Here is a 16,490-nt window from a genome sequence, read left to right on the forward strand (position 1 = left end):
GGATAAAAGGGCTAATGTTCCAGCTCCTGAGGCTGCTCCATGGCCTGACCTTGTAGGATGAAACAGATCACCTTGTCCAGGAGGGAAAACTCAGCTGCAGGAACTGCCGGCTGCCGGAAAGAGATCTCACTTGAAAAGGCAACATTGAAGTCACCACTACCTGGGCCTGCCCCATACAAAAAGCTCCAGACAGTAACCCTGCTGGAGGGCCATGCAGTCATTTCCACTATCCTCCTGGGGTCTGTTCCATTGCTGGACAGCTGTGGTCCTTAGAGTGACCCAGAGAGCAGCTCCTGATACTCCTCTGGCACGAACGCCCCAGCTTCTCAATAAGACCAGGAACTGATGAGCCCTCTTGGATAAAGCTAGGCATTTCTCTTGTTCCTTGCTGATAGATAAGCTAGAAAGAGGCAGCCCTGGAAAAATAAAGCTAGGCGATCTCTGAAGGGGATAACATGCCAGGTCCCTAATTAGGAGCACAGATAAATGCCTGATTAGACCCCTCCAATCTGCAAAGGCAGCATATTCCACTCAATATCAGAGGTACTTTGTTGCTACAAAGGGCTTGGAGATCTCTGTTCCACAAATTGCCTATGGCCCCTGGGCCTTCAGCAGGAGGAAAGGAGAGAGTGGAGAGACGCCCTTTTCCGGTGTCCAGAACTTGACAGGATAAAAGGAGCCAGTGTTCTGGGTGCCCCATCATTGTTCTCTATCTGTTGGCGACTGCTTTTCTCCAGCTCTGTCAATTCCCTCTTTCCCGCCATGAGCCTGCAACTGAACATCAAGTCTGGTGGTAACAAAGGGGGCTTCAGTGGGCATTCAGCAGTGGCGCTGAGGAAGGCTGTGGGCAGTGTGGCTTCTCACCGTGTGGATGGCAAAGGAGCTGGGGCTGGCTTCAGCAGTCAGAGCCTCTACAGTCTTAGAGGGGGTCGGTGTATTTCCCTCAACATGGCTGGTGGTAGTATTCGGACTGGAGGTTACAGCTTTCGGCCTGCCACTGGGTACGGAGGGGGCCGGGCCACTGGCTTTGCTGGCAGCATGTTTGGCAGTGTGGCCCTGGGGCCTGTGTGCCCATCCATGTGCCCACCTGGAGGCATCCATCAGGTCACCATCAACAAGAGCCTCCTGGCCCCCCTCAACGTGGAACTGAATCCTGAGATCCAGAAAATACGTGCCCAGGAGCGGGAACAGATCAAGGCTCTGAACAACAAGTTCGCCTCTTTCATTGACAAGGTGGGTCTTATAAGAGGAGGATAAGACAGTCCAGTGAGATATGAGTGATTCCCAGCTTCTTGAGAGTGGACAAAGTATCGTAGATGGAAAAGTTGCAGCTAGACCTCAGGAAAGGCTCTCTGATCATAATGAAGAGGAGAATAGAATTGTAAGCCAGGTTCTACAAAGGAATAAATGAACATGTTGCTTTCTTTGGAGATTTTACAGACAAGGGTGGGAAATTGTGCAAAGGGTAACCATTTAAAAACCTTGAGAAAGATGTGATGGGTTTCTAAGGACAGCTGGATGAACTTCCAGCTTTTTAAAGAAAGCAATGGGCTAATAGAATTAGCACAATTCAGAGGGAAAAAATCATGGTACAGAAGAAACACTTATGTGATACAGGAAGAATATGTCCTGGGAACTGGCTCAGGCAACAGAAGAAAGCTGGGGAGTCTCCTTCTTCAGTGAGTTTTCAGTGGTTGGTTTTGTCTAGAAGGCTATAGTCTGAGCCCTTGTAAGGGGCCTAGTTTGCACGGAATTTCATGACTGGGGAGTCAAGACTTGAGCCAAATGGCTTTAGGAATATCTATATAACCTGGGGAGTCAATGGCTTATATTCATGGGACATGATAGTATCCATTGTGGTTCCAGGTGCGGTTCCTGGAGCAGCAGAACCAGGTGCTGGAGACCAAGTGGGAGCTGCTGCAGCAGCTGGACCTGAACAGCTGCAAGAAGAACCTGGAGCCCATCTTCGAGGGCTACATTAGCACCCTGCGGAAAAAACTAGAGACACTGTCCGGGGACAGAGTGAGGCTGGACTCGGAGCTGAGGAGCATGCGCGACCTGGTGGAGGACTACAAGAAGAGGTGAGCAGGGCCCACCAAAGGTCATGGGTCATGCTCCCAGAGGCTCCTGGGTTCACCCAATTTTTGTGCCACTTTAGGAAGGGAGAGAGCTAGCACCAGGGTCAGGGGCTCACACCCCTTCTCCGGTTATGGGGGAAAGACTCACCCTGTTTAATGAGAGCTTCTTACCTGGTGGATGGAAAAGAGTTCCAATGCTCATTGATCCACTACCTGGTTCAGTGACTGGTTTGGGAGCTTAACAGGTACCTGAGTATTTTCCTAGAATCCAGTGAGTGAAATGTAAGTGAGGTAACTCAGAGACATAGTACTGTCCCCAGTAACCTCTGCAGTGCTCACTGCTAGGAACTTTATGTTCTGAGCATTTGCCCAGACAGTGGGAAGAGGAGGTTACTTAGCCGAGGGAACTGAGGCCTCTGATATCTTCTCTCCTTGCCCACAGGTATGAGGTGGAGATTAATCGACGCACAGCAGCTGAGAATGAGTTTGTGGTGCTCAAAAAGGTAAGGGAGGGAAGAGCCTATGGATTTTCAGCTCTCTTGCACCCTCATCCTAAACAGCTTTGTGCAGGACTTCAGCCCAGGCCTCCTTGGGAGGGGCTGGTGCCTGAATGAGGATGGAGTCCATTCTGGCCTCCAACATATTGGAGAGGCAGAACATACACACAGGAAATGGACAGAGACAGAAAGAGATTTCTAGTTTGGGAATTGGGAAATTCTGGTCCAGCTCAGCCTTACTGTGTGACTTGAAGAAACTCTCTCTACCTTTCTGGGCTTTGTTTTCTTCAGGTGTAACAGAGGAAGAGCGGGCCTCATTCTTGCTTCCATATTCCCAAAGATTCATTGAGTCTGAGAGAAAAGCAATTTTAAATGAGTTTACTCATCAATATGCTTCCCTTTGTGGGCAAAACATAAGAAATCAGATGGCTTTGGGCCAGGGACAAGGCGGCTGATGGGATGAGGGTTGTATCGATTGATGACTGTGGATTTCCCTTGGCAGGATGCGGATGCGGCCTACACAGTCAAGGTGGAGCTCCAGGCCAAAGTGGACTCTCTGGATAAAGACATCAAGTTCCTGAAGTGTCTGTACGATGCGGTGAGGACACCCCTTCTCCTCTCCATCCTGCTTCTTTCCAGCTGAGGGCTTTGCCAAGGAGATTCCAACAGGAGGAATTTAGGATAAGCAGAAGGAAGGCCGTTTTGATGGAAAGGTGCAAAACCTTGCACTAGGAGACCATGGAAGTGTAGGATCTTAGTCCCAAGAGGCCATATACATAGGAGACAACCCAATTCGAGCCAAGATAGTGACCTTGCCTGTCAGCAGGAAAGAATGACCCCACGAAGTCCTACTAAAGCACAGATTCTTCATTCTATGTGTGGGAGGAAATGCCTTCCACTGTCTGCTGCTTTGAGCCTTCTCCCTTGGCTCTAATAGACACTTCTCCAGCAGGCACCTCTTCCCACCATTTTGGGTCATTCTGCCAGGGGCTACAGGCCTGGATGACTGATGGGCAGAGGAGAAAGGCCAAGGGACCCTGACTCTGTTCTCACCTCACAACTCAGGAGATGGCTCAGATCCAGACCCATGCCAGTGAGACCTCTGTCATCCTGTCCATGGACAACAATCGGGACCTGGATCTGGACAGCATCATCGCCGAGGTCCGCGCCCAGTATGAAAAGATAGCCCTGAAGAGCAAGGCTGAGGCCGAGGCCCTATACCAGAGCAAGGTGGGCATTGGGAGTGTGTGTGGGGGCGGGGAATGTCCCTTCTCCACCATCCCCTCCTTTCCTAGAAAAATACACCTCCACCAGTGAATGTGAAAGATACCTTTGTAGAGGTGCCAAATAAAAGAGCGATTATAACCAATGAATTAAAGCTATTCTACCTGAAAAGAATTCTCGGCAGAGACCATTATGAAAGATAAATCACAAAACTGGTATGGATAGGCATATCCAACAGAGAAAAACAGGCAATCCTCTGGTGAAAGAAAAAAGTGAGGTCTCCTTGTTGTAAAACAAATGCGCTTCCAGGGGCTGGGATGTGTTGCCATGTGGCAGAAGAAGAGTAACAGACATGGAGGAGAATGGCTATGGGTGGGCTGGGGACAGGGATGATGGAAAAGGAGAGGAAGCCAGGAGCTCTTTTCTGATCAGCGTGGGAGGACTTCCATGAGGAGGAAGTAGAATTCTAGGAGCCTTGTGGGTAAGGGGAGCTATGCTTCAGGGCTGTCACTGAGAAGACCCTTTACCTGGGGGCCACCAGGACTCCACTCCTGCCTGCTTTAGCACTTCTTTTTACGCTGATCAAGGCTGACCAATGGCAAGGATCACGGGCTCCTTGCCCCTATCCATGGCTGTGTCAGTCCTTCTTCTCAGAAGGACTGGCCAAGGGGAGAGGGGAAGATTTGAGTTACAAGCCACGAGCCAAAAATCCCACCGCCCCAAGAGTACGTGCTGCCCTTGGCTTTCCTGGCCCTCTGTCTGTCCCTATGAAAGGGCAGACCATATGAAAGGAGAGCATATGTCTCATGAGGGGCAGGAACCACACCCACCCTTTCCATGGATGTATCCCCAGTACCTGAGCAGAACCTGACCTTTAAAAGATGCCTCTATAAAGAGATGATAAATGAGTGGAGAGGGTCAGAGCTCTTCTTACATTTAGAAAATACCTAATAAATGTGAATTGCTTCTTTCCTTTATTCAGCCCAGGAGAGACTGCAAACAGGGTGATAAGAAAGAAGGATAGGCCCAGCAAATAGGTTCTGCTTAGAGTAGTGGGTGGACTTTTTGTCAGAATCACCACCAAACATCTGAAAAGATGCCCAGGTCTTAGCTCCATCACCTCCTGCTCTGGAGCTACCCTCCTGGCTCGTTGCCGCTATGGAAGTTATTGCTTAGGACCTTTCCCCTCCCTTGAACGAGGAGCTAGCTGGACAGTTCTGGCTCATCAACAACTTCCTCTCTGTGGGAAACCAGATCCAGGAGCTGCAACTGGCAGCCAGCCGGCATGGTGACAACCTCAGACAGACCAAGAACGAGATGTCAGAGCTGAACCGGCTCATCCAGAGGATCCGATGTGAGACTGGGAACGTGAGGAAGCAAGTGAGCAGGAACACTTCAGAGAACACCGTGTGTGTGTGTGTGTGTGTGTGTGTGTGTGTGTGTGTGTGTGTGTGAATTTCACCCTCTGTGATGAAGAAACTGGAGCCCTTTAGTATAAAGCAAATTCCCCACTGCCTTGCTGCCTGGGCTGGGGACCCCCTGGGCCATCCATAGTCCCTCTTTCCCACCCTGCCCCGGGGTACCTACGAGGTCAGAGCAGGGATCCTGCTCAGCATTGGGAGGGACCTCAAGCTTATTTCATCTGACTCCACAGTTTAAATAAGGAAATTGGGCTGGAGAGAGGAAGTGACTTTCCCAGAGTCTCCAGCTGTTTTTTTTTTTTTTTTTTTTTTTTAAACAGAATCAGGATTAAAATTCAGGTTTTCTCTTTCTTTTTTCCCTCTTTATCAGACTTCTTCTGTGTGCAACAAGCCCGCCTCACGTCCCCTTCGGGTGTGCCCTTCTGAGGACAGGCCCCATGCATCCTCTTCCCACTAGACACTCAGCACATGTGGGATGTGTGGGGTTCACATCCAGACCTCTCTGTGGCCATGTTAAGTTCCTGCCTCAGGGTGGGAGGTGGTCCTGGTGACTGAGTGAGGATGACAGCAGATGAAGCCCTTCTGGGTCCCTTGCCCTGTGCCGTGGTACCATTTCCACTTCACCAGGGGGGATCCTGTCTTACATGGAAGCAGCAAAACCTTAAACGCCATATCAGTGGGGAAATGATTTTAAGGGGATGGGGAATCCCTCCTGTGTCCTATCCAAAGAACCAAGTCAACTGCTAGTGACAGGATCGCCATCCTGAAAGTTGGGTCTGCTCTCCTCCCTGTGCCCCACAACTGTCCACGCCAGTCAATGTGGGGAACACAGGGACAGCCTTGTGACTACACATAAGGCTGATTCACAGACTCCACGAGGACCTTTCCTCCCCAGTAGTACTTGTGATTAAAGGGCTGCAAGATGTTCATCAGAGCCCAGTTTCCGAGGTCACGGGTCTAATTGCAGGCTCTTAACTCCCTGTCCTAAGGGAAGGCTCCTTTACCCATTCAGGCCAGACTTGGGGAGCATCTAAACAGACACTTCCTGCAGAGTGCTGAAACACTCTTGGCACTGTGTGGGAAGGGTTCCTGCTGGGACACTTCCTGCAGGCAGGAATCTGATCACAGTGACACATGGCATGCTATTTGATCCTTGGAGACGTTCTGGCTGGAGTCTCAGTAGAGTTCTTCTGGATCTGGCTTACTCGGAAACTGCAGCCATTGGTGACCTCCAACCCCAGACACTAGACAACTTTGCAAACATCGAAGTCTCTGCTTCCATTCCTTTTGCAAGCTCTTCATGACAACTCCTATAAATACCTGTCTGCAATAGAAAAAGAGCCAGGGTCTGGTGTTGGCTCTGCAGCTATTACTTGCTGTCACCTTGGGCATCCTCTGGAAAGTGAAAGGGTTGTGCTACTCAACCTTTAAGATCTAAAATTTATTTTGTGTTCTGATGATCTCCCCGTTTTTCCTTTTCAGTGTGCCAACCTAGAAACAGCCATTGCCGATGCTGAGCATCGGGGAGACAATACCCTGAAAGACGCCCAGGCCAAGCTGGATGAGCTGGAGGCTGCCCTGCACCAGGGCAAGGAGGAACTGGCCCGGATGCTGCGCGAGTACCAGGAGCTCATGAGCCTGAAGCTGGCCCTGGACATGGAGATCGCCACCTACCGCAAGCTGCTGGAGGGCGAGGAGTGCTGGTAAGGGGACTGGGGAATGGAGGAATGTCGTGGTGCCAAGGAAGAAAGGGCTGTGGGTGGCTCCCTGCTGGGATGAGGGGGCATTTGGGAGCTTTGTGCAAGGAAAGATCAGACGTGAGTCATGAAGCACAGGTGGCTGGGTAGTGCTGTGCGAAAGAGCCAGTGGGGTCAGACAGACCTCTTAATTACCAGCTTTGCCACATACTAGCTGTATGGTTCAGTTAAATCATTTAATATTTCTGTGTCTCTATGTTCTTATCTGTAAAATGGGGATTATAAGCTCCATTATCATCTCACGGGTTGTTATAAAAGTGAATTAAAACAATATTCATATAGACGTAGGAGCCCATCAAGGCTTAGCTGAATCTAAACACTACCCTGAGGTTTTCTCCTTTAACTTTCTGTCCTTCAGGATGTCTGGTGAAAATCCATCCTCCGTGAGCATCTGTGAGTATCTCTGAGAGACGAGTTGGGTAGGGGTTCTGGCTGGATGGGAAAGCAGGGGACCCCAGGATAAAGCAGTGTTCCTCCACTAAATGTCTCATGCCATCCAGAACCATTGTTACTGTCTTGTGAAGGTTCTCTGGCTTCATAGGGAACCTATTCCCCATTTCGTCCCGTGGAAACAGTGACTAAAGTATGCCCACCCCATGCCCTTTCTGGCTCTCCCCTGGGGCACTGTTATCAAGAGAAAGGTTGGGAATATAGCCTTGGGAGCCAAGTGATCTTAGAATCTCCAAGAGCATGTCTGTTCTGTGTTGTCCTCATCTCACACAAAGCTGGGTACGCAATCAGGTCCCCATTCATCTTTGTGGTATTTCTTGATGCTGAGGATTGCTGTGGGATTAAGAGAGATGTCTCACTTGCTGACTTACCCTGCTGTCCCTCTTCCCTGCTCTTGGCCTTTCCTCCTCAGCTGTCATCAGCAGCAGCAGTGCAAGCAACTACCATCCTGGCTCCTCTGTGAGTACTGCCCTTGGGGCCAGTGGTATTGCAGGGAGCTCTGGCAGCACCCGAAGTGAGCACACCAGAACCAAAGGGGTACAAGTAGGAGACCCCAAGGACTCTCAAGGCAAGAGCACCTCAGTCAGTGCACCAGCCAGGAAAGCTACCCGATAAGCCACACGACCCCACTCACCTCAGCACCTGAGATAAGAGATGCCCTTGTTCTCCCCCTGCCTGAAGATGTCTGCCACACCCCAATCTTCGACTCAGAGTCCCAGTACCCTTGGCCATCTGCACTGTGACTTATCTTACTGTCAAGTTCCGATTAGAACTGTCATCTCCTCGTTTCTTCAGGTCCCCTGTGGACTTTGTGACTTTTCATTTTCCCTTCAATGGACAGGGGGCTTAGGGGGCGCAAGCTACAATTGTCTTCTTGGCTCTGGGAAGCTATGATCATCTAGAAAAAGAGAGGAGAGGAGGGAGGGAGGAGAGGGGGAAAGAGAGGAGAAAGAAAAGGAGGGGAGAGGGAAAGTTTTCTCTAGAATGACTCCAGTATTTAGGAGAAGGTGTGTGTACTCTCAGACCAGCAGCTGTACCCACATTCACGAAACCAAGTGAAGGAGAATGAAGGGTCTTCTGTCACCTGTGTTGCCACCACCGCATTTATTAGCAGTAATATCTACTACCATATGTCAAGCACCTACTATATGCCAGGCTGCCTACAGGCATTGCCTCTAATTCTCACCCATGCTACAAGGTATATGCAATCAGCATCCTTGGGAAAGACGAAAAGCCCCATCCTCTGAGAGGCTGCATAATTTGCTCCCCCCGCCCCATTCCCATCACCCACTAAGTGCCAGGGTTAGGAGACAAGCCCAGAACTGGCTAACCCCAAAGCCTGTGTTCCTTCCATGGTGTGTCACTGCCTCTTTAATAAAGGTCGTGTCAATTTCATGGTTCTTTTGATGAGGGCAGCATAATTACATTGCCTTTTGTTAAGAACTGTGGGTATGTGATTTATCTTTGCTCTTCTCTCTGAGGCCGTGTCCTGGACTAGTTTCTGTCTCTTGATTCCTGTTGCCATGAGCTGTGTTCAGTGAGGAAAACTTGATCTGTTTCTGGCGGTACCTCCCAGCCCAGAAGTCATAGACCTTGATGTAAATATTCCTAAGAATGCCAACACCCAGTTCTTCCTTTGCTTCAATCAAGGACTCTGAATTTCTGCTGTATATTTAATAAACTCCCCTTGAGTAATGTCAGATGTACACTCTTGCCAGTGTATCAGTCTTTCCAATTTGCCCACTCCTAATGATAATGTGTCCCACCTCACAAAGGTACGAACCTTTTGGGAGGCTGGAGGCAGACCGAAGCAGGCTGTTCTATGGGATAATCTCAGGCTGATAGGAGAGATGAACACACATGTAGAGCCACACACTCATACAAGTCAGGACCGGGCAGCCCAGTGCAGCAATGTTGTGAAGTGACCGAAATGGAGAAGCTAAGCAAGGAAGGCTTCCTGAAGGAGGAGAGTTTAATCAAATAACCAGAAAGATGGGCACATAGATTTCTGGAGAGAGATCTTAAATCACACCATCACAGTAGGTTTAGGTGCAGGTTTCATGTGCTTGTTTTTGGTAGGGAAGCGAGAGGACTCTGATTTTCTGAAGTCAGTAGTGGGCCTGGATGAGTTTCCAAGTCCCTGGACTTCGCCCAGCAGAATTTGGTCTTTTAGTCAGCTTTCTGATCCATTTTGTGTTATAGGTGTGTATAGAGTCATTGCCCCTACAGTCTTCAGGTCAACAGGGACAGGGCCTTGTAATGGTGGGGCCTCTCGTCCCAAGCTACCACCTTCCTTGACCTTACTGTGCCTTTCATGTATTAAGGAGGCCTTCTCCTGTGTGTGTCAGGGTGCAATGAGCCTTGGTAAACACAAGAGCCCAGGAGTCTGGTGGCCTTTCTGCCCAAATGCCTTCCTTTGATGTCGCTGCTGTTGTCACTGCGGGGACTGGGAATAGTGCTGAGTCACCAGTACACTTAGGCTAAACTAGTGATTCTTTACCTTGTGTGTCATGAGCCCCTTTGAAATTTGATGAAATCTAGGGGCCTTTCCCCTTGAAAAATGTGCGGAATTACGTCTGAGTGCTCCGAAGTTCTGAGACCCCCGAAGCCCATCCACAGCCTCCCTGGTTCATGAACCCCAGGACCAGATACCCCTAAGGCCTTTCCCAGTGCTGATACTCTGTCTTTCCCCAAAAGACCAAATTCCAGATGGCCCAGTAAGATGGGCTGCAGTGAAGTGATGGATGGGACCCACATTCTGAAATAGCCTTTAGAGGAATCTCTGAGCCATCCATGGAATCACAGGGCAGGCACGCTCCTGATCACTGGGCTGTGAGGCCCAAGTGCTGTGCCCGGCCCTAGGGGTATGGTGAAGGACCCAGGGGCTAAGTGGATGTGACCCTGGGGGACAGAGATAACATGTTCTGTGTTGGGGTGTAAAGGAGGGCAAAGGGGCAGCCCCCGTGGCTATAGCTTATCTGTCTGAGAAATGGATAGATTCTTTGTCAACTGCTGCTTAAGATCCTGAGAAGAGTACAGAGGGTACTGTGCTCTTGCTTTAGAACTTAGTTCGGAGAATCTTGTGAAGCTCGAGAGGGGAAAGTATGGAGGCAGGACCAGTGGTGACCAACTTCAGTTCCATAGGCTTCAGTTCCAGGCAAAGAGACAAGAAGGAACAGGTGCATGCATGAGTTTTGATTGGAGAGCAGCCCAGGGGAATGAGGGAGTCCCACTCACTGTCTAGGAGGGTAAGTATCTGGTTCGCTTGCCCTGCAGAGTCCTCTGCTGAAGGGACTTGGTGATGCTCATGCTCACGTAGTCCCTGTGCATGGATCGTCATTCATGTCTTTCATTACTGGAAAATTTTTACTGCTTCTTCGAGATTTTGCTCATGTACCCACTCCTGGAAGCCTTTCTGAACCCCCAGGTTGGACAGAGTGCCTTTCGTCTAGGATCTTGCGGTGCCCATTTCTCACTTCCACTGTGATAGTTCCACATGTGGTTGAGACAATCTCTCTGTGTGGCTTATCCCATCACCATCAGACATGGGGTCACCAAGGGCCAGGACTGGCCTTATTTTTTGCTGGGCTTAGCAGTTGGTAGACACTTAAGGGAGCTTTACCTAACAGAGACGCCCAGAGGATAATGCTCTTAGGACTTTTCCATTCAGCACAAAGATGTTTAAAAGGTTTGTTTGGGGTAAAACCCATACATCTATCTATAGCCATTTTGACAAACTGCCAAGACCATTTGATGGAGGAAAGAATAGTTTCTTCAACTATGGTGCTGGGACAGTTGGATATCCACATGGAAAAGAATGAAATTGGACTCCTGTTCACAGCATATACAAAAATGAACTCAAAATGGATCAACAACCTAAATATAAGAGCTAAAATCATAAAACACTTAGAAGAAAATATAGGAGTAAATCTTCATGACCTTGGATTTGGCAAAGGATTTTTAGATATGACACCAAAAGTTTAAGCAATAAAGAGAAAATAGATATATTGAACTTCATCAAAATAAAAACTTCTGTACATCAAAGGACATTATTAAGAAAGTGAAAAGACAACCTGCAGAATGAGAAAATATTTGCATTTCATTTATCTAATAAGGGCCTAGTATCAAAAATATATAACAACAAAAGACAAACAACCCAATTAAAAAATGAGAAAAGACTTCAATAGACCTCTCTTCAAAGAAAATATACATATGGCCGACTAGCACATGAAAAGATGTTCAACATGATTAGTCATCAGGGAAATGCAAATCCAAATCCAAACCACAATGAGGAACAATTTCACACCCCTTAGGATGGTTATAATAAAAAATAATGGAAAATAAATAGTGTTGGTGAGGATATGGAGAAATTGGAACATTTATACGTTGCTAGTAGGAATGTAAAATGGTTCAGTCATTGTAGAAAACCCTTAGGCAGTTCTCCATAAAATTAAATATTGGACTATCATATGACAGAGAAATTGAACTCCTAGATAAATATATCCAAAAGAATTTGAAAAATAGGTACGTAAACAAACACATGTACAAGCATGTTCATAGTAGCACTACTCACAATAGCCAAAAGTAGAGGCAGCCTGCTATGGTCTGAATGTTTCTGTCTTCCTAAAATTCATCTGTAGGAATCTTAACCCCCAAAGATGATGGTGTTAGGAAGTGGGGCCTTTGGGAGGAGCCTATGTTATGAAGGTGGAGCGCTCGTGAATGGGATTATTAGTTCTAATAAAAGAGACCCCACGGAGCTCCCTAGCAATTTCCACCACATTAGGACATAGTGAGAAGCCACTGGCTATGAACAAGGAAGAGGGCCCTCTCTAGAATCCAACCATACTGCTGCCTTGACCTTGGACTTCCCAACCTCTAAAACTGTGAGGAATAAATTTCTGTTGTTTATAAGCTACTAGCCTATGGTATTTGTTATAGCTGACTTAAAGGACTAAGACATATCCCAAATGTTCATCAATGAGTAAATGAATAAAAAGTTTTTGGCATATACTTTACAATGGGATGTTATTCATTCATAAAAAGGAATTAAGTACTGATACATGATATAGTGTGGTAAACTTTAAAAACATTATGCTAAGTGAAAGAGGCCAGACACAAAAGGCCACATATTGTATGATTCTATTCACTTAAATTGTCCAGAATGAGTAAATCCAGAGAGATTTGGTGGTTGCAGGGATGAGGGTAGGGAGAATGGGAAGTTCCGGCCAATGGGGACCACATTTCATTTTAAGTTGATGAAAATGTTTGGAACTAAATAGAGATGGTGGTTGCACAACACTGTGAATATACTAAATGCTGCTGAATCATTTACTTTAAAACGGCTAATGTTAATTTATGTGACTCTCATGCAAATAAAGAATAAAATTTTGGGCAGAGGATAGCAGAAAGGAGGACAGAGAGACCGTGTTCCTGGACTTGGCCTCCAGCCTTTCCCAGCATATGGCTAATAGCAACCTGGAATAAAGATAGGGAAAGCAGTCTGGGCTAGTAGGAGGAAGAGATAACTTACCCTCCATTTGATTAATTAAGGGCAAGCCCGGGGGATTGGGGGTATGTGGCAAACGCCTGGCACAGAGAGGTTGCTCAGTAATTGGCAAATGAATCACTGATTGCAATAGAAGACAGCGGTTAGAACGTCTGTGTCCTGTCTCCTAGAACCTTGTCCTCTCTTTCCTGCTGCTCATTCCTCGCTGTGTCTTTCCCTCTGTCTCTGACCTTCTCACTTTCTGATCTTTACAGATTATCTTCTCCCAAGGTTCCAAACTTGATGTAGCAAAGCTTTAACTGATTCATACATGTTCACTGGTAGAGAGAAAGTCTCATTAAAATAGATGCTCTGTGACCTTGAGAAGTCACTTTGTGTGCATCCCTCCAGCCTAGAAGAGAACACCGAGGAAGGAATGTTCTTTCAGGCCTAACTGGTCAGAACCTCTCCTGCTTTCATGGTCTCAGGGATGTTGAATGAACGCATTTAATTCCCTTAATTGGTTGCCAGCTGTGAGTTACCACATCCCCTCATGGCTATTATTGAAGAAAGATAAAGTGAAAATGAGACAATCGGCTCTCGCTTGTGTGCTACTAGTGGAGAAGAATGGAGATATAAAGATCTGCAAGCAATAGCTAATTCAAGATGGGGCCCATTGTCAGGTGGACGGCCATCAGAAACCTGTGTACACACACACGGACACGTGCTCGTTGGCTCACAGGCTCACGTCTACAAAACATACTGAAAATATTTAACAGCTGGTACAATCAGGCACTAACCCACCACAGTAGCTGTCAGCCACAGACAACTGGGACAGCCATGCCAGTCCATACTGGCTAGACACTGTTATGCTCACATCCATGTTCACATCCACCCACACACATGTCCTCTGACATATTGGAGGACATCTGCCAACTGGCAAGCAGCATTCACAATTTGCGCCACAAGCCCTAGAGCCCACAGCCACAGGAGCGGAGAGTACTGGCCTTGGAGGGGCCTCCTAGATATGTTAGGCTGGAGGGATGCAGACAACGCCCGGGCAATAGGGTTGTATGCAACAAGGTGCAGCATACCCGGACAGAGTGGGTGTGGAAATCGAGGAGGGCTTGGGGGAGGCTTTTTAGAGAACGTGTGTCTTGGTTTGTCTTAAAGGACAGGACGAGCCTGCCCTGGTGAGCGGGAGGCTGGGAGAACAGCCCAGAGCATGACATCAAGGAAAAGCATGATTTGTGTGAGAAACATGCAATTGTCTCATAAGCACACCCACCCCATCTTTACCCAAGTCCTGAAATGAATATTAATCTTCTTCAAAAGAGCAAAGAAGGCTGAGAAGGGGAGTGAGGGGTCAGATCTGGCTGGCTAGAGGGTCTGTAACAGGAAGAAGAGAGTGTGGGAGAAGTCAGAAGTGGACTTGCAAGATGGATTGAATGGGTCAGATGGGCAGAGCTGGGAAGGACTGCTCAAGAGGTTACTGCCCAAATTCTAGAGAGAGAGAGGATGGGGTGCAGCCGGGGCTACGGCAGTGGTGATAGATAGAAAGGAGCTGAGGCAAAAGAGGGCAGGTGACTTCCTGAGGGAGGAGAGCAAATGGGAGAGTGGGGCCATGGGCACTCATGGCATGGCAGGGCCCATGCAGGATAGGAAATGGGAGCTCAGGTTTTCACACAGTGGTGCAGATGTAGGAGGGACAGAAGAAAAGAGGACCCAGAGCTTGTTGGAGGCTAGAGTTGGGCATGCGTACCTGGAATAGGGCAGGCACCTGCACCACATATTTGTGCACAAGAAAGCCAGGATAGCATAGAAGCTCAGAGTGCAGACCTCAAGCAAGCTGCCCGGGTTGAACCCTGGCTCAAATCCTAGCTCAGCTACTCACTAGCTGTGCAAACTGGAGGAAGTTACGTAACTTCCTGGGCCTCAGATCTGCATCTGTAAAATTGGGGTAATAACAGTACCTGCTTCATGTAGCTGTTGGTGAGAATTAAATGAGTTAATATATGTGAAGTGCTCAGAGCCCGGCAGAGCTTATACTGTGTGTTAGCTATTATTATTATTATCATCATTATTATTATTTACGAGGTGCCTGCCATCTACCTCAGTGAGTAGGTGGAACAGGTAATAGTCTCCTCTTTTTTAGAGATGTGGAAACAGAGGTTCAGGAAGTTGAGCGACCTGCCCATGGTCACATGGCAGGACCAGAACCTGGGTCCTCAGAGCTTCAAGTGCACACACTTTGCTAGACACTTGGGGTAGGGCTGGAGGAAGGAGATGGCCAGCAAAGTCCAAAGGAGGTGTTTCTAGCCACAGAGCTGAGTGAGGAGGAAGCAAGGGGGGTTGGACTGCTCTGGAAGTTACCTCTCTGGCAGCCATGCTGAAGGATGGGAGAGAGCTGAGGGCCTGGCAGGAGAGTCCTACTCTGTCCTTCATAGTCCAGCTCCTCTGGGGATGAGCTCACCTTTGGCCTTGTGAGGTACAAAACTGCTGAACACCTGTCCTGCTCCTAGATACCCCAGTGAGTGTGCTCCATCCAGCTGGCTTGGGGCTGAGTGGCCTGCCTGCTTGAAACTACAGGAGGATGTGCAGGTGCGAGGAGGGGAAGTTGCAGGGGTTCACAGACAACATGTTAATTTTCCGGGTTCATCTGCTAAGGAGGACTGGCAGGACTTGAGCTGATGTCATCCAAATAGCCCAGCTCATTCTCTCTAATTTTTGAGACAATTATTTGCTGAGAGAACTACCTGCCTCTCGTTCAGTGCCTCCAGGCTTTCCCAACCCCCACTTCTCCTACCCACACAGCAGCTAGATTCTGTTTCCTGAAACATGTATGGCTCAGGCTCTGCCTGGCTCAAGAGCCCTCAGTGGCTCCCTAGCACTCGCTCTATCCCATACACAAGCTTGGGACTAGGGTCTCTCTACCCATGGCTGACCTTCACTTCTGTGATTGCTCCAGCTTGGAGGGTCCTTTCCTCAATATCCTTCCTCTTGCCAGTCTGGGCTGGTTTTGCATTTCCTCACTGCCAGTCCACTCAAGCCTTCTTCCCTTAAAAGACTTGAATCCAAATCTTGTCCTCCAGGTATTCCTTGTGGATTCAGGGTTCCCAGGTCTTGCCTCTCCTCTGTACATTCATTCCCTTTTCCTCTCATTGAGCAATTATCGTTCTGGATTGTACTAGATTTTCTTGCCCTTCTCTTTCTGACACCTTCTCTGGAGGTTTATCAGACCCCAGAACACTGAGAGGGGAGCCAGTGGGTCCTGACTGGAGCCAAGGGATCACAACAAACATGTCAAACTGATTATCTTTAGACAAAGAAACAAAAATATGAAGAAAGCTACAAATTCATGTGAACCAAATAAAACATTTGGCTATAAAACCAAGATACATATGAATGTAATTTGTTTAATATACAATTTAAATTTTCCTTGAATATCTGAGCTAGATGTCCCTGGTAGCTTGGAGACTTGATTCTCTGATTTGACACACTTCCTTTCATCATTTCACGGGTGAATGTAACTGTGGCTCAGAGGCGTCCACACCTGCCCAAGCATCACTCAGAAT

General features: G+C 48.1%; 1 protein-coding gene across 1 annotated transcript; it reads left to right on the forward strand.

Annotated features, from left to right (window-relative positions):
• Nucleotides 1-709: 709 nt before the first annotated feature.
• Nucleotides 710-8,042, forward strand: KRT74 (keratin 74). The gene is made up of 9 exons (XM_016142576.2): nucleotides 710-1,233; nucleotides 1,867-2,081; nucleotides 2,521-2,581; nucleotides 3,078-3,173; nucleotides 3,641-3,805; nucleotides 5,054-5,179; nucleotides 6,703-6,923; nucleotides 7,336-7,370; nucleotides 7,840-8,042. Exons 1-9 carry the CDS (start codon nucleotides 763-765, stop codon nucleotides 8,040-8,042), a joined length of 1,593 nt encoding a protein of 530 aa, XP_015998062.2. The 5' UTR covers nucleotides 710-762.
• Nucleotides 8,043-16,490: the final 8,448 nt, after the last annotated feature.

This window comes from Rousettus aegyptiacus, unplaced genomic scaffold, assembly GCF_014176215.1.
Source record: "Rousettus aegyptiacus isolate mRouAeg1 unplaced genomic scaffold, mRouAeg1.p scaffold_m13_p_2, whole genome shotgun sequence".
Lineage (NCBI taxonomy): Eukaryota > Metazoa > Chordata > Mammalia > Chiroptera > Pteropodidae > Rousettus > Rousettus aegyptiacus.

Coding starts and splice junctions, on each gene's coding strand:
- KRT74 (XM_016142576.2), top strand. CDS start 763: ATGAGCCTGCAACTGAACATCAAGTCTGGTGGTAACAAAGGGGGCTTC. Junction 1,234..1,866: donor TCGCCTCTTTCATTGACAAG/GTGGGTCTTATA, acceptor TTGTGGTTCCAG/GTGCGGTTCCTGGAGCAGCA. Junction 6,924..7,335: donor CTGGAGGGCGAGGAGTGCTG/GTAAGGGGACTG, acceptor TCTGTCCTTCAG/GATGTCTGGTGAAAATCCAT.